We start from the raw sequence: 27,222 nt of genomic DNA on the forward strand, positions 1-27,222 counted from the left end.
GGTCTTGATGCTGTCGCTATGCAATTCTTCCATAGGTAAATTTATCTTTGAGCACGTGCCTGATTAGGGGAAGCTAGTCCCCAAGCAGTCCCTTTGGGAAGATGGAGTTGTATGTCACCGGATAGAGAGGAGAGGCTAACAAGGACAGTTCTAGTTTGGGTGCTTGAGAGTGCCAAATCTTATGAAATATACTCTGTGCATTGTGGTACTTATATAGAGTTATTTGATGGTTGACTAACAGATTTTTACACTCTATGCACAGGAAACTGATTGTGCCCTTTGTATTCCCAGCAGCAGAAAAAAAAATATTTCCCACTATGAATGGTGTGGATATGGCCCAGTAGACAAGATCAGAAAACTCAGCGAGTATCGGAAGTAGTACCCCCCTTAATAAGTATGTTATTGCAGTGAAAATAAGCTCAATAAATTAAAGTAAAGCCGATTGTCTGGTTTTAGTTTTATTTACAACATAATTAGGCTCTTCCTGTCAAGACATGACATTGTAATATAATTTTAATGGTGTAATGATTGCTTATCAAGTCTCCCAGAGGCAAGATTCTGGGAACTCACAGTTCTATTGAATATAGGTAATTGTATAGTAAATCCTGCTAATAAGTATTAAGTATTCACTCATACCTTTGTTGCATTTGTTTACATCCATTTTACATCTTACAACATCTAGTTATAAGTCAAAGTCTCCATCTTGCAACTGAATGCTATGTTTCATTTGCTAACATACAGCAATAAAGACTTCAACTATATTAAAGGTACACTATAGTCACCTGAACAACTTCAGCTTAATGAGGTTGTTCAGGTGAGAACTATAGCTCTCTGCAGCCTTTCTCATGTAAACACTGTATTTTCTGAGAAAATACAGTGTTTACATTCAAAGCTAGGGACACCTCCAGTCAATCCACTCAGATCTGCTGTCAGCAGAGCTCAGGGCAGCTCTGGCGTACACAAGATCCATGGGGCCCCAGTGCGAAAATTGATCTGTGCCCCTCCCCCCCGCGCACTTACTCTGCGCGGGCCAGTGCCGCTACACATGGCGGCGGGCACCTGGTTGCAGGGCTCCGACCCTTGCGACCGCGGTGTGCCGCCAGTGCATGCAGATACACTTAAAGGACCACTATAGGCACTCAGATCACTTCAGCACAATGAAGTGGTCAGGGTGCCAGGTCCCTCTAGTGTTAACCCGGAGCTAAAAACATAGCAGTTTCAGAGAAACTGCTATGTTTCACTGAGGGTTAATCCAGCCTCTAGTAGCTGTCTCACTGACAGCCGCTAGAGGCGCTTCCGTGATTCCGCTGGACGTCCATAGGAAAGCATTGAGTAATGCTTTCCTATGGGCGGTTTGAATGCGCACAGGCGCATTCCCGAGCTGAGAGGCGGATCGGGGCGGAGAGATCCCCAGTGCCAAGGGAGCCCGGCGCTGGAAAAAGGTAAGTGCTATAGAGGTTTTAACTACACACACACACACTCTCTCACGAACAGACGCATACACACTAGCTAACAGACACACACATTTACTGACAGACAGACACACATACACACTCACTTACAAAACATACACTCTCACTGACAAACACACATACACTAACAGACACACACTCAATAACAGACACACAAACACACTCAGTGACACACACACAGTAACACTCACTAACACACTTAAAAAGACACACACACACACACTAACACACATACACACTCACATATTTTTTTTAAATTGTATTTAATCCCCCAGCCTCCCTACCTTTGGGAGTGCTGTGGGGATTCCTGCTGTCCCTGCTGGGGTCCTGCTGGGCTGCCAGCCGGGCTACTGGGCGCGCGCAAGGGAGGGAGGGAGGGAGCATTTTCCCCTGAGTGCTCTCAGCCCAGCATTCTTGCGCTGCTTACTGATGCCGGAGCCGGAATATGACGTCATATTCCGGCCCTGGCATCAGTAAGCAGCGGGAGGGAGCTGGGCAGAGAGTGCTCAGGGGAGAGTGCTCCCAGCAGCCCCGCCGGCAAACTGAAGCCACTGCCAGCCTCGGGGGGCCCTGAGGTAGCCAGCTCCTGGGCCCCCCAGGAGAAGAGGCTGGCAAAATGTGGCCACACTGCCACTGGCGTGCATACTGGGTCGCAGGTTGGCCGTGCCCCCTGGTGGACCAGGCCCGGTCGCAGCTGCGACCCCTGCGACCCTGGTATGTGCGCCACTGGTGCACGAGTAGCTTGAGCGAACAAGCTGAAGACCGGAGACTGAGGAGGAGGGGAGGATTCAAACTGTAAGTAAACTTATTTAGTGAGTGTGGGTGGGTGACTGAGGGTGAGTGGGTGACTGGATGGATATGGATGATGGGGATGGATTGATGATGGGGATGGATATGGATGATGGGAATGAATTTGGATGATGGGCATGGATATGGATGATGTGGATGGATATGGATGATGTGGATGGATGGATATGGATGGAGAAAGAGTGTGTGTCTAATTTTTTACTTGTGTGTTTGAATGAGATCTCTATATATAGTGTTTCTGTGCAAACGCGCATGCGCACCACATCGCGATGACGCTTCTAAAGCAGAAGCGTCCTGATGGGCCCTGCGATTTAGTCATTTTGGGGGGCGTGGCCTAGCGGGGAGCTCGGCGCTGGAATGGAGGTAAGTTTTATTATTAAAACTTACTTGGATTTTTTTTTTTTTTATGGCAAGTTCATATAAAAGAAAGAAAGCTGGGGGACCTGTCTTTCTTGCTTTTATATGTTGACTATAGTGTCCCTTTAAGAAGCAATTTAACTTCATTCTATAAACAACTTGGAACAAATCAGCCTATTGGCAGAGAATCAGCATCTGGAAAGCCTTTATATCACTATTCATAACTTTACAACTCTGACACCTGGTCACACTAAAAGCTGAAAGTTCACTTATTCCTTACCCGTTGCTAGTGGTCTAGTGATGATTTGGATCTCTATTAAATCCATAGATACATGGATGCCCATGATGTATACGTGCATTCCAATAGTCTTTGTGGCAATGTACATTTTATATAAGAATATGGAGGTGGTAGTATGTATGGCAGGCTAGGTTTTCCTATTAAATTAACTAGAAGTTGTTCATTTAAATTCTTCAAATAATCCTCAATGGCTTTTCTGCTGTTGATACATTTTCTATATTTTGTTTTGAAATTTGGCTAATTTTTCTGCATGCATTGAGTAGCCATTAAAGAATGTTATAATATTTGAGCTAAAATATTAATTTGAAAACCCTTTTATTTTCTATTCACTGTGCCAAATTTAAGTAAACAAGTTTTTTTTTTTTTTAATTCGTATTACCTTATTCTAGAGGTCTGTAATATGAATGCATACTGTATTAGCTAGAACTGGGAAATAAGTGACTGAGACATACATTTACTCACCCAATTGCTTCTTTTTCAAGTTCTCTTGCAACACGAGATCTATTAAAATGTGATTCAGTAGACTTTTCCCTATAATATGGGTAGACCATTGGACTTCCATCAGGATTTTTCTTTATTTTCAGATTTGTATGAAGGATGTTCCCCAAAGATCTGAGAAAATTACGAGCATTTCTTAGCAGTTCGTCCGGGGACATCAATACTACAATAGCAAGGGTACCATCAGCAAGGTTCTCTGGTTGATCTGTGGAGCAATCAAGCCCATCCCAGCCACATTCCTTTGTGTTGCAACCTTGATCACACCGTCCATCAGCATAATGATCGGCACAGTACTTGTCATATCTGTAAAGAGGACAGCATTTTAAGAAATATACTATCATTCTGCATGTATAGGAAAAACAGACAAATTCTGAAAGTTAGTTTATAGAAAAGCAAAAGATTTTTAGGTGGCAAAAAGTGTGAGTTTTTTTTGCTTTTATTTTTAATTTTTTCAGAATTCTTTTTTCGGAACATAGGTTTCAGTGCAATCTTATTTGTGTCCAAGCGGGTAGGCGCCTGCGCAGAGGCATAGTTATCAGTACATGTATAAGTATTCAGGCTGTTGCCTGCGCAGAGGCATTTAAATCGAGTCATCAGTTTTACAGCACATAGATTCATATTTGGTCATGTATGTTTTGTAACCCTTGCTATGCTGGTTTCCTGATCTTGTGTTTATGTTGTCTGATGTGATTCAGGTTTGAGTGTATGTAATTATCTTGTGTTGACTGATGTATGTATTTGCATTATGTTTGCCAGTCTACGCAGTTAGTTTATGGTAACTGGTTTTATATAATTGCTTTGTGGTAACTGGTTTAAGCAAGTGTTTTGTGTTGACTGGTTTGTGTGAGTGCTTTGTGTTAGCGGGTTATGTATTTGCTTTGTGTTAGCTGTCTAAGTAGTTACCTTATGTTAGCTGTTTTTTGCCATTGGTTTGTGTTAGCTGGTTGGTGTATTCACTTTGATTTAGTTGGTTTATGCAAGTGTTGTATGGTAGCTGGTTTGTGTTGGTGCTTTGTGTGAGTTTGTGTGGTCGCTTAGGCGTTGTGACATACAATGCAGTAATTAGGCAGTTAAGTAGGCAGTATGAAAACAGTAGAAGCCCATACTAGTGACTAGTATCATATCATCTTGTCCCTGCTGTCAGGTCAGGTGCTTGTCAATCTGTACCACCCTGCAAAATTTCAGCTAGATGAAGTATGCATACACAATCTGAAAATAATTTGGTTATGAATAAGAACATAGCGTTGGGTCCCTGCTGGCTGGGTTCCGGTCAGCTTAGGGCTCGCGAGTGTGTCGGACTTTAGCATGCGTATGCTTAAAAATACTTAGTGCTATAATAACTATAAAATTTGGCTAACATTCCTTGCATTCTGTGAGGACATGCATATTTATGTTTACCAATTTGCATATTAATATGAACCACTTAAACAGTAAATGCAAACTTAGAGATGAAGATGTGAACTATAAAACGACAAGGTGACCCTTTCAATCCTCATGGCTGTCTGGGGGGGGGGGGGGAGCTCTCATGGCACTGCTAGCACACTGTCCCTGGGGTGCTAGGCCTCCTTCCCTCCCCCCATGCTGATCTCCGCTCACTGGTCGGGTCCCCCACAGTTCCGTGGGCACTCAGGAGCCTGTCTGTTGGACCCCACCACAAAAGTCCTCTGGTCTGCTCCCTGCACCTCCCCAGCTCCACGTGGGTCCCTTGAGGTGTGTGTTCCTACGTCTCGCCCGGTGCTGGCCACATGCTTGAGGCCGGTGTCCACCCCCCACGACCACCGGTCTGCCGGGGGGGCGGCACAGTCCTTCCCTGCCGGGGACTGGACTCTCCGGGGACCCCTCAAACCCAGAGGCCCGGGCACCCACCTCTCCAGCGGTCAAGGTCACAGCACGGAGGATCCGTCCGGCGCCCGGCCCTGCCAGGGCCCATGCGGGCCGCTCATGACAGTCCCCCTTGGTGAAAGCGGGCAGTCCAACCAGGGGCAAGGAGATGGTCCCAAGGTAAGTACTGGTCCTGTAGCGTGTCCCTTGATTCCGGGTGCAGTTTCAGGCGGGCTACGTTTAGGCGGCCTGTGCCTGTATAGGAGATCCGCGTGTTCCCCAGGTGGCGTTCTCCGAACCGGGGCGTGCGGCCTCCATGTGGCCCAGATTACCCCCACCGGCCAGGGGGAGAGGGGGGGGCGGGGCGGGCCGCACTGCTGTGTGCGCCCTTATCAAAGTTCATGGAACCCGCATGCTTGTTCACCCAGTCAGGTAATCAGGTGTCAGCTCTCGGGCAGCAGCATGTTCAGGCCTGAAATGATATGTAGGCCGGGTGCATCTTTCTCTGTATTCTCTGTATATTTTCGGCCACAGTCTGGTGTCGTGTGGAAGCCTGGGTGAATCCTCATAGCTCTACTGCAAGCAATCCTGCTTTGGGGCAGATTATATTTGGGTTTTGTGATGTTTTTCGGGGCTCGGGCCCGGAGCCACGTTGCTTTGCTGCCATGCCGCTTGGTGGCCCGGCCTCGCCCCCCTCTTTTCAGCTTTGTAACTCCACATTTGTATTATATTGGTAAACAATCCCAGCTATCCTAATAATCACTGACTAAAACCAAAAGAGGAGCTGCAAAAATTAGTTTGGCTAGTATGATCTTCATCTTGGGGTTTGGTTCACTTAAGTAAAGTATTGTCCATGGAAAATATTCAGTAAACAGATTTGCACAAGCCAGGAGGACAGGAAAAAGGCACATACGAGTGTGCTGCAATGCAAAATCGTCTATAACAATATTGCTTACTTGCCTAGTTTAATGGCTAAACCATACCAGGCATTTTTGTAGTGCCAATTCTGAGTTGTCAAAATAAGGTCTCAATTTAATATTTTTGGATAGGTTTTCTTATTTTTGGATAACCTTAAAATGAAAAGTACTATAAAAAATATTTATATATTTAGTTAATATTTTGATATATTCATGTTTTTACATATGATATTCTTTTGATATTTTAATGACTTGGAAAAAAGTTTAAAAGTTTAAAAAGTTTAAAAGTTTATCCAAAAATATTAAATTATTTAAAAAGCTTTTCCAAAAATATTAAGTAAAGCCCTTCTCAAGGTAAATGAGTGAATGGATCATCAATTGACCATCCATTAGGGCCTTTTCATCTTCTACCACCTGTGCCTGCAAAAGTAGCAGGCATAGCCATCCCTCAAGACTCAACCAGACTGCGTGAAAGCACTGTAATAAAAGTCATTTGAAAAAATGAGGAGCTGCAGAAGCTGAAGGAGTCATGTGAATTTAAAAAAGTGGAGTTTTCAAAAGCTGAAAGAAAAAAGTGAGTGGACAACAACTGATGACACACCCCTTCCACCTGGAAAAGAGCAAAGCTTTCCCACACATTCAATCTATAGCATAAATGACCTATATTGATTTCTGCATAAATCATCTTGGAAAATGAATAAATGTTCTAAATTTTCTACATTTGAAAATAATGACTTACCTTGGTATTTACAAGACTTAGAAAAGGTTGTGTAACCCTTTCAAGACTTATCTATGGCAGCCACCTTTTGATCATGATAACGTCTATATGTCATGTTTAAATTCAACAGGACTAGGAAAAATCAAACTAAAATTAAGAAAGCTGGTCCCATTACATGGAGAAGCCTTCTCAAAAGTAGTAAAGTGTTTATGAATATAGACTGGCAGGTGTGAAATGCGTAAGGCTGTTTGTGCTTCTGGCTCTCTTTGCTTTCATTTGGACTAGGAGTAGGACTTCTTGGCACCTGTAAATTACCTGTAAGCCTGTTGGTTCCTACTTATATTCCAGACTCTGTGTTAGCTCATCTTTTTATATATTTTTATTGCTGGTAGGAATCTAAAATAGTTGTGTCTGTTGATTAATTATATTTGGTTAAAGCATCAGTCTAAGCACCAAATCGCCTTCGGCTTAATTAAGTGGTTTGGGTGCATAGAGCATGCCCCTGTACTCTATATAATTAATAAATGTTTTTTTTTTATAAACCTTTACATACTCACAAAAAAACTCAAATTACTTTCACAATATATTCAGTGAAAAGTAATTCTTACCTGCAGACTTGTTCTTTTTCTTGGCACTCAAAATTATCAAAGAGGCACTCTGCAGTGTTACACAATTCATCACATTGTTCATTAAAATATTCCCAGCATCTTAGGGAAGATGAACAGTTGGCCCATGGATCTTCCATGGTCAAAGAGCAATCCCCTCCATCAAAAAGACACTCATGCGTATTACATTCCTTATCACAGTAGTTATCTTTTTTTTTCTTTGCACATTCAGGAATTGGGCAACCCTGGGGTAATAGATTTGTTGGATTGAAGATCTCACAATACTTCCCCATAAATAGTTTTGGGCATTCACACCAATAAAATGGAAACTGATCCTGTATATGGCAAATGCCATTGTTTTTACAGGGCTGGTTGTCACAGATCATATTGTTATGACACATAATTCCAGTTGGTCCACTGGGGCAGATACACTGTAAGCCAGAACGAGTTTGGATGCATTTTTCTCCTGCTCTGCATTTATATTGTCCGCATGTGTTGTTGTTGTGCTGACATTTTGATCCAAAAAATCCCTGTAAGAAAACAAAAACATCGTAATGTTTAAATGACATTTAAGCAATTCTAAAATAGTCAAATTCAATGCTTTACTCTTTATTTGTTCTATGGATTATTCATCACAGAAAATTCTCACTGCTCCTTTGCTGATTTTACTGTTACATTGAAATAATTAAGTTGGTACACAAGCATCCACGTGTCAGCTGGCTCAGCACTGAATCCACAGTGTGAAATGGATAGTCTGTAAGATATAGTGGTTTCAGTCTGATTGCAAATTATATTTGTAAAATTTTTCAATCAGGTTTTTTTTTTCCAAATATTTTAAAATGTATAGAAAAATATTAAATAACTTGAAAAGCTTATAACATTTATTTTTTTTAAATTAAGATAATTTTTGGAGAATCAAAGCTGTCTGATGTCCATGTGTACAGCATAGTGCTTCTATTACAGATGTCATAATAAACTAGGAGTGTTTGAGTGGTTTATATCTTCTGATGACATTATTTTTCCATAACACACTATGCACTGTTATGTGTCTTTCATATTACATTATATTTTTTGATTAGGATTATTGTTCCTGCAGGGCTGTAGAATTTTTGAAAAAAATCTACTTGTTCGGGCACAAAATAATTGCAATTACAAAGATTGGGGCCACTGCCAAGAGACCTAGACATTGACAAGGCTATTTGCTTGATGGGGAATACATTTTTTACCTATGCAATGCTTAGTGAATATTCCCCTAGACCAGTTGGGGTTCCACCAAAAGTTTAAAAATAAAATGGCCACAGGCGGCAAGGGAGCAGTGATCTCCCTATTCAGCTCACTCGCGGGCACTGCAGTATATGACGTCACTCCGGCATCACTAAGAGGCGCGCGAGGAAGCTTGGCAGGGAGATCCCCAGGGACTGCATGCTCAGCATGCCAGCCACTCAGCAGCCCCACTGGAGCCCAGGGACTCCATGCCAGCACTCCTAAAGGTAGAGGGCTGGGTGGAGTAAAATGTAAAAAAAAAATAAAAAAAATTGTATGTGTGTCTGTTAGGGAGTTTGTATGTGTGTTTGTCAGTGAGAGTGAATGTGTGTGTCAGTGAGTGTGTGAGTGTATGTTTTGTCAGTGAGAATGTATCTGTTCTTGTCAGTGAATGTGTATATGTGTTTTTAGGTGTGTCTGTAAAATAGTACGTGTGTTTGTCAGTGAAAGTGTGGGTATCTAAGTGTGTGTGTGTGCATGTGCCAGTGTGTATCAGTGTGTGTGTGTATCTGAGTGTGTCAGTGTGTGTATGTGCCAGTGTGTATATGTGGGTGCAAGTGTGTGTATATGTCACTGTGTGTATCTGAGTGTATATGTATTTGTGAGTTAAGATGTGTGTGTCAGTGTGTATCTGAGTGTGTGTATCTGTGTGTCAAGGTGTGTGTCAGTGTGTATCTGTGTGCCACTATGTGCCAGTGTGTGTATGTATCTGTGTGTCAGATACATATACACACAGATACACTGACACAGAGATACACACACTGACGCATAGAAAGACAGATATACACACCTGTGTGCCAAGGTGTATGTATCTGTGTGCCACTATCTGCCAGTGTGTGTATCTGTGTGTCAGATTCATACACACGGGCACATGCAAACACAGACACATACAAACAGATACACACACCTTGACACACAGATACATACACACACACACACACACACACTGTGTGTCAAGGTGTGTATTTGTGTGTCAGATTCATACACACTTGCACATACAAACACAGATACACACACACCTTGATACACAGACACATACAAACACAGATACACACACACACACTGTGTATCAAGGTGTGTGTATCTGTGTGCCACTATGTGCCAGTGTGTGTGTGTGTTTGTTTGTATCTATGTGTCAAATATACACACATACACACACACTGGCACATACAAGCACAGATATACACACCTTGACACACAAGGTGTGTGTCAGTGTGTATCTTTGTGCCACTATGTGTATGTATCTGTGTGTCAGATACACACACACACACACGCACACTGACACAGAGATACATGCACTGGCACATACAAACAGATATACACACCTGTGTGTAAAGGTGTGTGTATCGGTGTCAATGTCTGCATCTGTGTGCCACTATCTGCCAGTGTGTGTGTATATATGTGTGTCAGATTCATACACACTGTATGTGTCTGTGTATCAAGGTATCTGTGTTTGTATGTGTCTGTGTATCAAGGTATTTGTGTTTGTATGTGCCAAACACAGATACACACACACACACACACACACACACACAGATACACACTGTGTGTCAAGGTGTGTCTATCTGTATGTCAGATTCATACACAGTGGCACATACAAACACAGATACACACACCTTGATACACAGACACATACAAACACAGATACACAGACACACAGATACATACACACACACACACACACACACACACACACAGATACACACTGTGTGTCAAGGAGTGTGTATCTGTGTGTCAGTGTGTGTATCTGTGTGCCACTGTGCCAGTGTGTGTTTGTGTGTGTGTGTGTATCTGTGTGTCAAATATACACACATACACACACACACACTGGTACATACAAGGTGTGTGTCAGTGTGTATCTGTGTGCCACTATGTGCCAGTGTGTGTATGTATCTGTGTGTCAGATACATATACACACAGACAGATACACACTGACACAGAGATACACACACTGGCGCATACAAACAGATATACACACCTGTGTGTATCTGTGTCAGTGTGTGCATCTGTGTGCCACTATCTGCCAGTGTGTGTGTATCTGTGTGTCATATTCATACACACTGGCACATACAAACACAGATACCTTGATACACAGACACATACAAACACAGATACACACACGTTGACACACAGATACATACATACACACACTTTGACACACAGATACATTTCCTTTGTCACTTTGTGCATTCACTGCGGAGAACAATTAATGCAGACCAGTCATGCTGAAGTTTAAGAAAGTAGTAGCCTTTTAATGCGTGTGAAATACAGCTTTCTTAGGGGTGTGTACAACAGAAAACAAAATCGTGCCATTTTTTGTATCTACCACTGTGTGTCAAGGTGTGTGTATCTGTGTGCCACTATGTGCCAGTGTATGTGTATGTGTGTGTGTGTATCTGTGTGTCAAATATACACACACACACACACACACTGGCACATACAAACACAGATATACACACCTTGACACACACTGGCACATACAAAAAATGGCACGATTTTGTTTTCTGTTGTACACACCCCTAAGAAAGCTGTATTTCACACGCATTAAAAGGCTACTACTTTCTTAAACTTCAGCATGACTGGTCTGCATTAATTGTTCTCTGCAGTGAACACACAAAGTGACAAAGGAAAGCAAGATAAGTTAACTGCATAAGTCCATGACAGCTTAAGGGTTACAAACCATGTAAAATTTTGCAGCCTAACATTGCTAAACTCTGAACTATTGCTGTGACGAAGTGCCCTTCGCCACTTGTGCCTGGAGAGGACTAATTGCTAGCCTCCTGCCTTCCGACTATGGGCCCTGTGCTGATCGCTGTATTTTACCCTGCAATAAGGTTTATTTGGGTATTTCTCCCGGGGTGTTTGGGACTTTCAGTATGTGAGTAGTGCTACCCCAGATAGCTATGCCATGGAGCCTATTCATGTAACAAAAGACTATGGAAAAGACTTTGGCTCCATGGCAACTGAATTGTATGTATGTTATCTGAGCGCCATTCAATAATAATGTGCACTCAGATCTAAGCTATCTGGGGATATATTGCATGTATATGTTTTATGTAGTCATTGTAACATTGTGTAATTTTATGTTTTTTTGTAACCATGTGGTTAATGGAGTCTTGCCTCTGTCCTGGGAGATAATTTGATTACTTCCCAATTATCTCCAGGATAGAGAGGAGGGATTGTGATGTCACTGTGGGAGTGTTTTGTTTGTATTGTCTGTGATTGGTTGTACTGTGTCCCACCCTGTGGGATGTCCCCTTGCATGGGGACTTGCATAAAAGCCAGTGTGTGGTCATTAAAACCAGATCATCTTGAACCTTTCTTGAAGCCTTGGCTCATGCTCGGGGGATGGGATAACTACACTCTGGGGATTGCTATAATCGCATACTCCCCAGAGTCAGCTCTTGCAAGAGCTTGATTTGTTCCTGCTACGCTCTCTGAATTTAGGAGAGGGTCACCCACTGAGAGCTGGATCCTGGTGGTGGATCCAGGGTGGGTGGAGACGGCGAGACCCCGGCGCAGCTGTATTGCTGGAAGTGGGGTCTGCAGTGCTGATGGTGTCGGTTGGAGTGCTTGGAGTCCTCAGCGTGCACTAGGAGCATCGATTGGCGGAGGTACTCAGTCGGAGTGCCAGCGTTCCGTCACAATTGCAAATGAAAAAATGGAGGCAAATATAGCTGATATAGAAAAATTCTCCAACTCTGCTATAGTCACAACATGGCTATTTTAGCCTCAGTTTTGCAATTTGGATTTATTTAGCATAAATTCAGAGTTTTGTCAATTACTTATGCTATTCCATGATCTCTCCCTTTTTTATTTCACTTTAAAAAAAAAAAAAATTTTGTGGTGCACATAGTTAACACAAGCTCTAGCAATGCCCCAACGGCAAGTACAAGATTGGCAAAATACATATATGAGCAAATATAGGGCAAAGTAGTTCACGGCACACATTTTTTTTTTTAGTATTAGCTAGTTCACATGGAGTTTCAAACGGAGTTCAAACATGTCTAGGGTATATAGCAAGGCTTAAGACGTGGTTAGTGTGTGTTGCATAGACATGAGTGGGTATGTGAGTGTGATGCTTAAAACATGCAGTTGTGACATACGTGTATACAATAAGCATTTAATAAACATGTAGGTTGTTCGGCTAGCAGGTAGGTCATTGTGAGATTATTTAATAACAAGCTATCTGAGCTGCTGCCTAGTATGAGTTATAATTGCTGGTTTCAAGACACAGAGAACAGCAAAAGAAAAACAAAGATGAAAACATTTGCGATAAAGGCATGCTGATAAATGAGGATATTATCACCCAGAGGAAGTCCCCTGGCTACAGTTTATGCGTGCTTATTAGTGGGCTTAGTGTTATGCTCTGAGTCCTGTGGTCATCCAATGCCTTTCGCTAGCAAGTCACACTGTGGCCGGTTGTCAGGGTCTTCAGGACCAGTATGGGCTGTGTATCTCGTCGCTGTCCACCAGCTCCCGCCTTTACAGACCCTCATCACTGCGGTCAGGCTGTGTCTTTGATGTTCCGTTGGGTGCTTAAGCTGTTTGCAGGTAGGTGAGGTCGGCGAGTTTTCAGTCTGGCAGGGTTTCTCCGTGTGGGAGCTCTGCGAGCAGGCTTTACCCCTGGTGCAGGTGGTGTCGGATGCTTGTGTCTCTTTGCTCTCAGTCCAGGGGAGAAGCAGGCTGTCTGCATGGCGCTGGGGGCCACTGTGGCAATGGTTGCCGTGTGTGTGAGTTGCTGCTGCCGGGCATCTATTTGGGTCCAGAATGCAGCACACAGGGCGTTGAATGCCGCTTGAAACTTTGTGTGGCAGCCATTTTAGCTTTGTCCCTCTCCACTTGTCTATATGGTAAATTTAGTTTGTTATGCCTTGTATTCATGGTTGCATTCTTTGGTAAGGACCGGGATATCCCCCCACCGGTCCAGAGGGGTGGGGGGTGGGGGGGGGGTGGAGAGACCAGTCTGCTTACTCTGCTTAGCCGACCAGGGTATCAGGAGAGCGGTCGTCTCACCCAGGCCCGGTCCGCCTGTAGTCCGCAGGATCAGAAGTCGGGCGATCCGGTAGGTAGCTTCACAATCTTGGTGTTGGCGGGTTCACCGGGATGCTCCCGTTCTTCTGATCACGTTTATGCTGTCTGATCTGCGGATTTGCGGGTGTTAAGTGCTTGAAATCTGTGCCTGGAGCAGGAGCTCACAAGACGTGGGTCTGCTCTGCTTGGGTGTCAGGCCCCGCCCCCGATCTCTCCCTTTTTGATCCCTGTGTGTCATGTGTGAGGTTGAATGCTGACTGTGCGTGGTGTGTGCTGGCTGTATGTAACCTGTGTGGTGTGTGTTGGTTGTATGTCATATGTGTGCTGTATTTAATGTGTGTGCTGACTGTATCTGAAGTGTGTGTGTGTGTTGTCTGTATGTAGTTGTGATTATGTAATTGTGCTAAACTTTCTCATACACACATACACTGACCCATACACAAACATACTGCACACTGACACATACATCCACTAACACACACTCACACATTGACTGTGTAGTACTGGGTCTGCAGCCTGTCCCATGCTCTCTCTGCCATGCACAGAGTGTTGTCCATCAGGATATGACATTAAGCTATATCCTGGCAGCCTCCAGCCATGTGTATCATGAAGAGGTGCTGGCTGCTGACGCTCCTTTAACCCACCTGTAAGAACCAGTCTGCACAGTTACACCGCCCCCTAGAGGGGCCAGACCATCTTTGCATCTGCCAGTGTTAAACTCCTTGCACCAATCCCAACAAAGAAGCCCTGCCAATGGCAAGCTAAGAAATAAAAATAACTTCCTGCCAAATGCCTGAAACTGCATGAAAATCCCACACCGTCGTGTAAGTGTCAGTGAATATTGCTAGGGTACTATAGATGTTCATGTTTAGTGTTAGTGTAGTATACAGTTTAATGTGTAATGCAGGGGCTAGTTTTTAGTGATGATGTAGTTTGTTATGGTAATATAGGGGTTCATATGTACAGTGAGGAAAAAGAGTATTTGATTTTGGACATTTGTCCACTGAAATGATCGGTATATCATTTTAATGTTAGGTGTATTTTTTTTGTGTTGTAGTCCCTGCTGCTTAAGCGCAGGACTTCTCTTTTTGTATTTGTGTTTACTTTGTATCACACAGCCTGGTTACAATGCTGCTACCCATCCCATGTGTTCCCTATTAAGGGTTAATAAGTAAAGGGGTGTATATAAAAAATACCCCTTTCTGTCTCATTAGAGATATCTTTGCCAGAAGCTCAAGGAAGCAGGCTGAAGGGTCAGTGTTAGGACCCGCTTAGGGGGGTCTGCCTTGACGTTGGCAGGCGGGCATCCCTCCAATGGCCATTGGAGCAACTAAATGACCTCCATTTGTCTAAATATACATAGGGATTAAGGAGAAAGCGCAAGTAACATTTTCTTTTCTTTGGTTTTTACTATATATTGGGGCTGATGTGTGTTGTAGTCCTTGCTGCTTAAGCGCAGGACTTCTCTTTTTGTATTTGTATTTACTTTGTATCACACAGCCTGGTTACAATGCTGCTACCCATCCCATGTGTTCCCTATTAAGGGTTAATAAGTAAAGGGGTGTATATAAAAAAATACCCCTTTCTGTCTCATTAGAGATATCTTTGCCAGAAGCTCAAGGAAGCAGGCTGAAGGGTCAGTGTTAGGACCCGCTTAGGGGGGTCTGCCTTGACGTTGGCAGGCGGGCATCCCTCCAATGGCCATTGGAGCAACTAAATGACCTCCATTTGTCTAAATATACATAGGGATTAAGGAGAAAGCGCAAGTAACATTTTCTTTTCTTTGGTTTTTACTATATATTGGGGCTGATGTGTGTTGTAGTCCCTGCTGCTTAAGCGCAGGACTTCTCTTTTTGTATTTGTATTTTTTTTTTAAATTTGTATTTTATTGTAGTTTTACATGCAATAAAAAACACTTTTCCATTTTATGAGTGATAATAACATAACAGTGATATGTCAACACATATAGGTTGAGGCACTGAAGGTGTCGGCAGAAAACCACAACTTTAAAAGGTACATATCTGTGTTTAGTGATGCAGAATGTGGCAAGGATGTTGTGAGGGGGTAGACATCTGTCATTTTCGTGTATGATGATGTATAATGATCAGGTTTGTCTTGTGTGCAGGCTAAACGCCCTGTAAAAAGGGCTAATTGTTATGAGGAGGCTATGTGTAAGGTGGGTGAGAGTACTTTATGCCAGGGCCAGGCGTCTGCATCTCTGTTGGTCTGTTTTTTGTTTTTTTTTGCCCCATGGTCGTCTCTGGGTGCGGGGCTGTGGGATGACAGCTTGTGGGAGCAGGTAATTGTATTTAAATAACCTCTTTTTGCAGCGTTGAAGCGGAGCTCCTCTTTTAGGCATCTGTACAGTTGCTCGGTTGGCCACGCCCCCATGTTAGGTGTATTTTAACAGTGAGAGACAGAATAACAAAACGAAAAAGAAAAATCCAGAAAAACACATGTCAAAAAAGCTATTAATTGGTTTGCATGTCAATGAGAGAAATAAGTATTTGATCCCCTATCAGCAAGATTTCTGGCTCCCAGGTTTCTTTTATACAGATAACGAGCTGAGATTAGGAGCACTCTCTTAAAGGGAGTGCTCTTAACCTCAGCTTGTTACCTGTATAAAAGACACCTATTGTGATATTTATGGGGTGATAAATATTAAAAATAATATTTGCATAAAAAATATCAAAAATTTATTTAATAAGTATACAATATGGCAGTGGTTTAACACAATTACAGCTAAATAGCAACAGTTATATCGACATATATGCAAATTTCAACAAGATTTACAACAGGACACTTTACTTTGAAATCAACTTAACACAGAACACAGCATCTCACAGTAACACAGTGTAAAGCAATAAAACCTTTGGCTGACATTCAAATCACACTGAATTAACTCTTTCACTGCTGGCTACAAGTCTCATAGGCAAGATATCCTCTTATATTGCAATTTTACAAATTCAATATTTCTCATATCAAATCATTTACCATTCCTATGTCCATCCAACAAGAATAATTCTAACCAGATTTTACGTTTGCAGAATGTTAACTTTCCTAATTAAGATTCACTATCCTTAATTTCAGAACAAGGCAATACCTCTGGATAAAAGTTTGGTATGCTAACATTTGGCAAATTTACCATTAATATATCGTTACCTTTATTCCACCTGCATGAATGGAATTTTTATAAGCATATATTCCTTAGCTAATTATGATTTCTAATAATTGAAATCTGACCAACATTTATCCAGATATATATTCCTGCTATTAGTAAAAATTCATTAATTTTAATTAAATTTTAAAAAAACAGCATAATTACCAGTTATGTTGTAGAATTTCTTTTTTTTCAGGCTTGGATATGTGTCCCATAAATGGCGAATGCGAGTATGATGAGAATTGTGGGAGAAATAGAAATGAGTTCTGAAGTTGTGTTAGTTGGAAAAAAATACAAGGAATAAGGTGTGTCTAGCTTTGGCTCCAGATGTCAGATCTTACATGTTAGGTGTGAGTCCATCCTCAGAGTGAGAGTGTATCTGAGTCTGAGTGTGCGTGAGAGTTCTCTCTGTCTCTCTCCTTTGTCCTTAATTTTTAAAGGAGAAGTTCTCTATACGTCACTAGTTGATAGTAACCAATAGAGAACTGCGGGCATGTCTTCCCTACAGACTATCCTCTAGATTTTGGTCAGTAGATGGCGCAATTACATCAGGGAGTCAATTTACCGGTTTGTATAATGGGTTAACTGATTGCATGATGCATTTGATGTAATATTGGTTATCTTTTAAGGATAACCGTCCATCAAACCTGTCAGACTTTAAAGGCTTTGGTTAGTTTTTACCAGTCAGAGCGTCTGCAATTTGGTGTCATAAAATTAGAATTTGACACATGTAGCCTTAAATTCACCCTTCCTTACAATGGAACTTTGTAAGATTCTGTATGTAAAATGAATTACTTGGTGTTATCTATCATTGGTGTCTGTGTAGCACATAGTAATGTGAGGTTGCTGCAGACATCATGCCTGACATTAGTTGCATTCCTTAGCTCAGGCTTGAGTGAATAGAGTTACAGAGAGAAAAAATGTGTCCATCTTTGCATGTAATAGAGCAGCAGGAAATGCTAGCAGAATGCTTGGTTGTATAGGCATTAGCAGTAGAAAGAGGGAAGTGCTCATGCCATTGTACAGAACACTGGTGAGACCTCACTTAGAGTATTGTATGCAGTACTGGAGACCCTATCTTCAGAAGGATATTGCTACTTTAGAGAGATTTCATAGAAGGGCTACTAAACTGGTTCATGGATTGCAGGATAAAACTTACCAAGAAAGGTTAAAGGATCTTAGCATGTATAGCTTGGAGGAAAGATGAGACAGGGGGGATATGATAGAAACATTTAAATACATAAAGGGAATCAACACAGTAAAGGAGGAGACCATATTTAAAAGAAAAAAAAAACTACCAAAAAAAAAAAAGAGGGCATAGTCTTAAATTAGAGGGGCAAAGGTTTAAAAATAATACCAGGAAGTATTATTTTACTGAGAGGGTAATGGATGCATGGAATAGCCTTCCAGCTGAAGTGGTAGAGGTTAACACAGTAAAGGAGTTTAAGCATGCGTGGGATAGGCATAAGGCTATCCTAACTATAAGATAAGGTATTTAGAAAATTGGGCAGACTAGATGGGCCGAATGGTTCTTATCTGCCGTCACATTCTATGTTTCTATGTTTCTCTTGTAATACAAAATGGAGTCACTTCTGTTCTGATGGTGACTTACAGTATACACTTTTAATTTCTGTCTTAACACAAAATGTCTGCCAGTATAAATATACTGACACTATCCACAGAAGTAATCAATAAATTAGATTCCAAATTCAAGGATGTCAGGGACAAGATTGTAGACCTCCACAAGGCTGGAATGGGCTACAAGACCATCGCCAAGCAGCTTGGCGAGAAGGTGACAACAGTTGGTGTGATTATTTGCAAATGGAAGAAACACAAAATAACGGTCAGTCTCCCTCAATTTGGTGCTCCATGCAAGATCTCAGCTTGTGGAGTTTCAATGATCATGAGAATGGTGAGAAATCAGCCCAGAACTACACGGGAGGATCTTGTTAATGATTTAAAGGCAGCTGGGACCATAGTCACCAAGAAAACAATTGGTAACACACTACGCCGTGAAGGACTGAAATCCTGCAGCACTCGCAAGGCCCCCCAGCTCAAGAAAGCACAGGCCCATCTGAAGTTGCCAATCAACATCTGAATGATTCAGAGGAGAACTGGGTGAAAGTGTTGTAGTCAGATGAGACCAAAATCAGGCTCTTTGGCATCAACTCAACTCGCCGTGTTTGGAGGAGGAGGAATGCTGCCTATGAACCCAAGAACACCATCCCCACTGTCAAACATGGAGGTGGAAACATTATCCTTTGGGGGTGTTTTACTGCTAAGGAGACAGGAGCACTGCATCAAAGGGACGATGGACGGGACCATGTACCGACAAATCTTGGATGAGAACCTCCTTCCATCAGCCAGGGAATTGATAATGGGTCGTGGATGGGTATTCCAGCATGACAATGACCTAAAGCACACAGCCAAGGCAACAAAGTAGTGGCTCAAGAAGAAGCACATTAAGGTCCTGGAGTGGCCTAGAAAATCTGTGGAAGGAACTGAAGGTTTGAGTTGTCAAACGTCAGCCTCGAAACTTTAATGACTTGGAGAGGAGCTGCAAAGAGGAGTGGGACAAAATCCCTCCTGAGATGTGTGCAAACCTGGTTGTCAACTACAAGAAACATCTGACCTCGGTGATTGTCAAAGGGGTCAAATACTTATTTCACTCATTGACATGCAAATCAATTTATAACTTTTTTGCCATGAGTTTTTCTGGATTTTTGTTTTGTTATTCTGTCTCTCACTGTTAAAATACACCTACCATTAAAATTATAGACTGAGCATTTCTTTGTCAGTGGGCAAACGTTCAAAATCAGCAGGGGATCAAATACTTTTTTCCCCTCACTGTAATTTAGTATGTTAATGTCTAGTGTAGTGTAGTGTTTAAAATGGGTATTCATCAAATTATGAAAATATAAATAAACATGTTTATAAACAAGAGAGTTGATTTTGGAGATGAAAAGACCCACTTCCTTTCGAGGCAGAATTGGAATATATTTGTGTATTTATCTGTGATTTCTAATCACTAACAGCCTTAACATGCTAAAGGATCAACATGATAAATGAAAACCTATATTTTTCATCGTCATATGCATTGACTCACCATCATAATTTACCAATTAAATGGAAATGTGAACATGAGACTAACGCATCTCTTTATCAAACTTTTTAGGAATTATTGTTTCTCAAGCAAGAAAATAGTAGAATTCATTCTATGTAAAGCACTCACCGGTGGACATTTACAATTGTATCCAATATCACTGTTGACAGCATATACACATTCACCACCATTATGACAAGGCGTACTTTGACATAAATTCAATGTATCCTCACAGTGACGACCTAAATATTAAAGAGATTAAAACATCATATATTGGTGAAAAGTAAACAATTCTTTTGAATCGCATAGATGTTAGGAATAACTCATTTACAAACTTATTTAGTAATAGCTTATCGCTGAAAAAAAAGGAAAAGGCAGATGCTGCCCCACATGATCTTCTGTGTTTGTTTATTTTTTGAAGATCTATCAAAATCAGGACCGTGTCTTCTTACTGATTAAGTTATAAATGATGGATGCTTTCCAGAGGGCATGGGGTTAACAGCCCACTATAGACATGTCAGGATAACTAAAACTAGTCAATTATGATTCCTCTACAGACTAGAACTATGTATCTTCTACAGGCAAAAGTGAAATTTTTTTTAGCCAACAGAAAACTATATACCGGTAATCATAGTGTAAATTATTATATAAAATCTAAATAATATCAGGAGTATTATTAAAAAAAATGTAATTCATAAAGCTAGAAGTCACACAGCAGGCAATACCCTAATAATGACTAATTTTTATTATCATGAGGTAAAGTACAACAAAATGTGAAATGGAACATTGAACTTATAATTACATATTTAACATTTTAATTTATATCTAAAACATATTTACCTGTAAAACCAGTCCTACATTTGCAAATATAATTGTTGACTAACTGAATACAATCCAGACTGCCTTTGGCATTACATGGATTAGGCAGGCACTCATTCACATCTCCCTCACATCTCTCGCCTGCAAAGCCAGGGAGGCATTCACAACTATAGCCTCCAATCCTGTCTATGCATATTCCTCCATTAAAGCAGTGTGGCCCCTCAAGGGTTGGGGCACAATCATTAATATTGTCCTCACAATGGGTACCTATTTAAAAGAAAAGGAAATGATTAAAAGGGTTGATAAAAAAAAAATATATACTCTTGGTAAGTATTAAGATTATTGTGTTTTAAATAGAATAATTAATCCCCATAGCAGAAGAAAATAAGTAGAAAAGAAATACCTAAAAAATGTTTGATAGATACCTAAAGAGACGAAAACCAGAATAAGAAGCAATTATACCCCATTTAGAAAGGTTAATAGAGTTATCTTGAAATCTTAGAAACACCAGCACATGAGTCATGAAGTCTTGAAAAAGTCTCAGATTTTTCAGATTTAATCAATGGATTGCCCAAATTATATGAATTTGGGCAATCCATTGATATGATATATGAACTGTGTTTTATATATGTACAGATTCGAGCATATTTTTACTTATTGAGTTTATACTTCAATTTTTATTTTACTGTGTTACAGCTAAATATGTAGTTTAAACATTTTATATTTTGATTTATTTTGGGCTTATTTTTAATATATATTGAAAGCTTTCCTTGTTTACAGCATTTTTCACATCTGTCTAAGACTTTTGCACAGTAGTGTTCGTAGGACAAGTTGTCAACTTGTCACCAAGCTCCATAGCCAGCATATAACAAGGTCAGAGCATATCCAGTATTAGTGGTAAAGTGGTAAAATACAATTCAGACTTTAACAGTAGTTTTATCTGTCAAGCATAATACTTTGTATACTAACCTCTTGTACCTGGAGGACAGGAACAACGATAATGATTTACTAGGTCAACACATGTACCACCATTTTGGCAAGGCTGTGATTGACACTCATCTATCTTATATTCACAATTCACGCCTTGGTAACCAGGTAAACACTGAAAGAAAGAGAAAGCATACATATACATTAGGCCATATATCTAAAATAGAATTAGATGGACACTACACGCACTAAAACTACTTTATCTTAATGAAGCTATTGTGGCATGTATATTATGCCCCTGCAGTCTCAAAGCTTAATTAGCTGCCATTTGGTAAATATCACTTTGTTTATACAGCCCTAGCCACACTTGTGACTTGCACTGCCTTCTTAAACACTTGCGTTAAAGATAGATCTACTGTATAAACTTCCTTTATTGCAAGGTATGTTTGATTTAAAATGTGTATCACATGCTCTGTTAATAGCCTTCTAGACCCCCCAGGAGCCTCCTGTGTGTGATTAGAGTTCAATGTACAGAGCAGAGATCTAAAATGTCTAAAACAAGTTAACATCTGCTTAAAAATTAAAGAAAAAAAACATGCAGGCTGTTTGAGTCACAGCCAGGGGAGGTGTGCCTGGGCTCTATAACAAGAAATTAAAGGAATTTAACTTGACAAAGAAAGGAAAGCAGTAGAATCATTATTTTAGGCAATTTAAAGTTTGTGTAAAATAATTTGGTAACTGCCAGGAACCAAATCCCCTTAGTTGTACTTATATGTATTACTACAATAAAACACCCATATTTCTTTCTGTTCATAGATATCTGACAAGTACAACAATGCACAGTTTTTCTTGGATTTTGAAAAGTTACAGGTCAAATATAGGGTCTGTCCATTTTAGTTTTAAAATATGAACATTTTGCTACACCTGCATGACAGCCCACAAATAAAATTACCTCCATGATGGCATGTCATTTGCCAAATTAGACAACCCAGTGTATTCCAGATGCAAATATTTTTTGTTACTTCACACACTACACTTTCACTGTTTACATCATAAAACTCTTTTTTACTGCAATACTTTAAAACGTTTTACTGCAACAAAGCACCAATATTTCTGTTCAGCGAAGCATGCAGGTCTTTTTTTTTTAATTCCTGATTTTTGTAGTGCAGATAAGAACATACAGCTTGTCATGCCCCAATAGCAATTGACAAGAGTCAGGATACATAGTTTACATGCAATAAGGCAGTAAGTTTAAGATGCACCATTTTTTTGTAAGTAGGTATAACAGGATTATAAATAAGCTTTTTAAATCTATCTAGATCGAGATTATGGCAACAACAGTCAATGTATAGATGGTCATCTAGATATCGGATTAAGTAGTAGAATACAAGAGATTATCTCCTAGCTATGTCTGCTTAACTTTTTTAATCCATTTGATAAAGTCTGTTGACGAAACGCGTTATGGATATTTAACTTTATTATCTGATGTAATAAAGGATTTTGGTTTTACAACACTTTTTATTGTACCAATACATTTACTTATATATTCTCCCTGGCTTTTATTTTATTTTACTCTATTTTCATCCAAATTTTATTTTATATTTACTATTATTTTCTTATTTTAGCTACTACTACTCCCAAGTACATCCATAGGTGGGGACTATACCACCAATGCTGGCACCACAGAGCAGTGAGCCTGCTCTATGTCTGTAAGTAGAACCTTTATATTCACATAATTACAGTGTCTTACTGAGGGCACTAACTGTGGCCTTTTTTATTGTTTTTGTCTTTGAGCATCCAGACAACCACCAGCCAAGATCCATCACCACCATATCCTAAATAGTGAGGGTCATACCACTATAGGCGATTCATACTAGAGCTGGCGGTAGCTCTCTTAAATGTGAGTGTAATACTATTATTTATAAACAGGCCTATTTAGCCCTGGCTTACTGCACTATTAGGTCTTTCTTGTGTTTCTTCTCACCCACATTTGGAGACCCACGATTACAAGACCCTCTAAGTATAAAGAACTGCAGTTGAATCTACCTCCAGAATAAGAGACTATCCAAACTGTGACTATTTGCACATCTGGAATAAGACTCATAGTATTTACTTTCATTATTTTTATTTTTTTCTACCTTTTTATCATATTTTATTCCATTGTATTGTATGTGGTGCAGCCCTTATCTGTTTTTTACTTTTGTACCTGCTTAATTTTGAGGCTGCAAAACAGGCTATGTTAGGCTTGGCTGTCCTGTCTGTTTGTATGAAGTAGGTGTTCAGACACAAAAAGGTGAGACAAGTCTAAGCATGGAAGATTTGTAATCAGGCTTACTGACAGTGGTGCTAGCCAGGAATGTGCTTTAAAATAGAGTAAAGTGAGTATCACTGTGACTATCTGAGCATTGCTCCAGGACTTGTGAAAGTTTAAACAATAAAATAAAACAACATAAAACAACGTGCCTAAGGTAAGCATAACTGCACATCATAGTGCTGTAATATGTGACAAGGTAAACAGACAATATTAGGCTTAAATTGAGTGACTCCTAACCTAGGGGGGTTGCGGTGCGATATCCTCTAGGGATGATGGTGTTGGGTCTGTTTGCAATACTCCTAGAGCCTGGAGGAAGGTGGTAGCTTCCATAGTAGATGTCAGCCGCAGAGTGGTGCCATTTCTAGTAACTGTGAGAGAGCGCGGGTTTGACCATCTGTATGTGATATTTGCGTTTCGTAGTTGGTTGGTGACTTGGGTTAGCGATCTTCTCCATTGTAATGTATTTCGGAACAGATCATGAAAGAAGGTGAGATTAGCAGTTTTAAATGCATCTTGCCTTGTACGGCCTTGAGTATGGGTTGTTTTTCTGCGAGTGATTGGGACCTCAGGATCACATCTCGGGGGCCAGTAGAAGGCGCCTGTGGAGATTTTGCAAATTTTTTAGCGTGGGCAGGAGGGAGCAATTCAGGGATTAGGCACCTGAGGTAGTCGACAGAGTCTGGGATACCCCTGATCTTGAGGTTACCCTCCTGTCTACTGCGATCTTCCAGTAAGTCTAGCTTCATAGACATGTCGTCCTGAAATATGTGTATATCTTCCTTCATGCCAGTCACTTCGCTTCTTGTGTCCTCTGCTGCCTGGACACATGCAGTCATTGCCTGCACTTCTGTCTTAACCAGATCAATGTTCTCGGAGAACATCTGCCTCATATTACGCAGGAGGTCCTGGATGTCCTGCTTGGTCGCTGGGGCTTGTGCCTCAGTGTTTGTCATGGCATTGGTTGTTGAGGTGTGTGTTTGAGTATCGGCTTGTTCCTCTGAATTAGGTTCTGAGCACGTGGAGCCCGCTTCATGGTCCTGTATGGCCGCCATTTTGTCGACCGTTGCATGGAATGTTGGGCGCTGCAGCATAGTGCCTATGTCAGGGATGTTGTGGCTTGTACCTGTAGGCAGCCGCTGTGATCTCTCGGTTGTGCTTGATGGGCTGGGATTGTGCCGGGATCTTGGGCGGCCAGAACGCATTTAGCAGTTGTGCGTCTGAGGCTGGTGTAGGCCGCGGTTCTGCAGCAAGCTTTTCTGCCAGTCTGCCTGAACATGAAAGGCATCAGCTGATTGCTCATCTCGCGGGGATGTAGCGGTGATTGGTGCTGTGGGCTGGGGCCCCATGTGCAGGTTTTATGTGGTTTTTGGACATTACACTGCCAAATATGTGAACTGCCCTTTTCAGTCTTTATTCATTGAAATGTTAAAAAGATATCCAGGTACGCAAAGAGATCATGCAAAAGCAAGCTTTATTTGGACATTGGAGTAGGCAACATTTCTGGTCTACGGTAGAGCCATTCTCTGTGTCTTTTCAACTATCTATTAAAAGGGAATATGTGGCCCTGGTCTAACATACCAGGACTGACATATATTTAGTAAAGCGTGTGCAGTTCTTAAACTGTGTTTCATACATAGAAATTTGACAAATTGATTTCCTAAGCCAATATTGACTTTAAAATAGCTCAGCCTAGGAAAGAAAATTATCCAGAGCATTTGCAAATACAGTTGAGCTCAAAAGTTTGCATACCCTGGCAGAAATTGTGAAATTTTGACATTGATTTTGAAAATATGACTGCTCATGCAAAAAAAAAAGTCTCTTATTGAAGGATAGTTATCATATAAAGCTATTTATTATCACATTGTTGTTTGGCTCCTTTTTAAATCATAATGATAATAGAAATCATCTAAATGGTCCTGAACAAAAGTTTACATACCCTTAAATGTTACCATGGTCATGTTACAGACACACAAGGTGACACACACAGGTTAAAATGGCAATTAAAGGTTAATTTCCCAAGATGAATGCAGCATGTTATCAGAAAATACTGGGAGAAAAATGTGCATTCTTCTGCACGAAGGCTGCACATGGGACGCTCTTGGACTTTCCAGCATGTGAATGACCTTAAGCACAAGGTCAAGTTGACCATTTAGTGGTTACAGCAGAAAATGGTATAGGTTCTGGAGAGGCCATCACTGTCTTCTGACCTTAATATCATCGAGCCACTCTGGGGAGATCTCAAATGTGTGGTTCATGCAAGATGACCAAAGTCTTTGAATGACCTGGAGGCATTTTGCCAAGACGAATGGGCAGCTATACCACCTGCAAGAATTAGGGGCCTCATAGACAACTATTACAAAAGACTCTGTCATTGATGCTAAAGGGTGCAATACACAATATTAAGAACTAAGGGTATGCAGATTTTTGAACAGGGATCATTTCATTTTTTTTCTTTTGTTGCCATGTTTTGTTTTATGATTGTGCCATTCTGTTTTGAACTACAATTGAATATGAATCCCATAGCAAATAAAATAAATGTGTTTTGCCTACTCACTCAAGTTTTCGTTAAAAATGGTGCATATATTACCAATTCTCCAAGGGTATGACAACTTTTGATGACAACTGTATATGGAACACAGGGTATTTCAAATGGAGTATGTCCAGTTTTTTTTTTTGGTAGCTACTTAGGTATTGATTTCAATATATCGATTGAAAATGGTCAAGTCATATTTCTGAATTTGGATGAAATTCTAGAAACTTAACACGCTAAACGGGTCAGCCTCACAAGAAGTATTGTCTGAAATCATTTATCAGTCTTTATTTTTGACATGCATGAGAGTAACAGGCATTCTCGCTATGCCACAGCAGCAAAAGCAAGACAAGTGTTCACATTAAGCTTAACAGTATAGGCATATAGGCAGAACTGCACAATTTATTTTTGTTTGGAAATCAAGAGTGGTGCTCGTTTAAAACATAGATACAGTATAATAACCAAGCTAGGTGCTAGGCTAGACTCATGAAAAAAACATTGAATGTATATTAGTAGCTAAGACTAACCTGACTTGTAAGTATAGCCATTAGGCTTGCTTTAATATCGCCATACAACGAG

The 27,222-nt window shown here is 40.8% G+C and overlaps 1 protein-coding gene across 1 annotated transcript in view; it reads right to left on the minus strand.

Moving 5' to 3' along the window:
- The window catches only part of NOTCH2 (notch receptor 2), a 295,351-nt gene that overhangs the window by 65,078 nt on the left and 203,051 nt on the right, over positions 1–27,222 (minus strand). Inside the window, exons 22-26 of the mRNA XM_063426954.1 lie at positions 21,842–21,974; positions 20,894–21,139; positions 20,183–20,295; positions 7,497–8,023; positions 3,397–3,735 (exon numbers count right to left, since the gene is read on the minus strand). Of these exons, the coding sequence (XP_063283024.1) occupies positions 3,397–3,735; positions 7,497–8,023; positions 20,183–20,295; positions 20,894–21,139; positions 21,842–21,974 (1,358 nt within the window). The remainder of the gene's footprint in view (positions 1–3,396; positions 3,736–7,496; positions 8,024–20,182; positions 20,296–20,893; positions 21,140–21,841; positions 21,975–27,222) is intronic.

Source organism: Pelobates fuscus, chromosome 7, assembly GCF_036172605.1.
Source record: "Pelobates fuscus isolate aPelFus1 chromosome 7, aPelFus1.pri, whole genome shotgun sequence".
Lineage (NCBI taxonomy): Eukaryota > Metazoa > Chordata > Amphibia > Anura > Pelobatidae > Pelobates > Pelobates fuscus.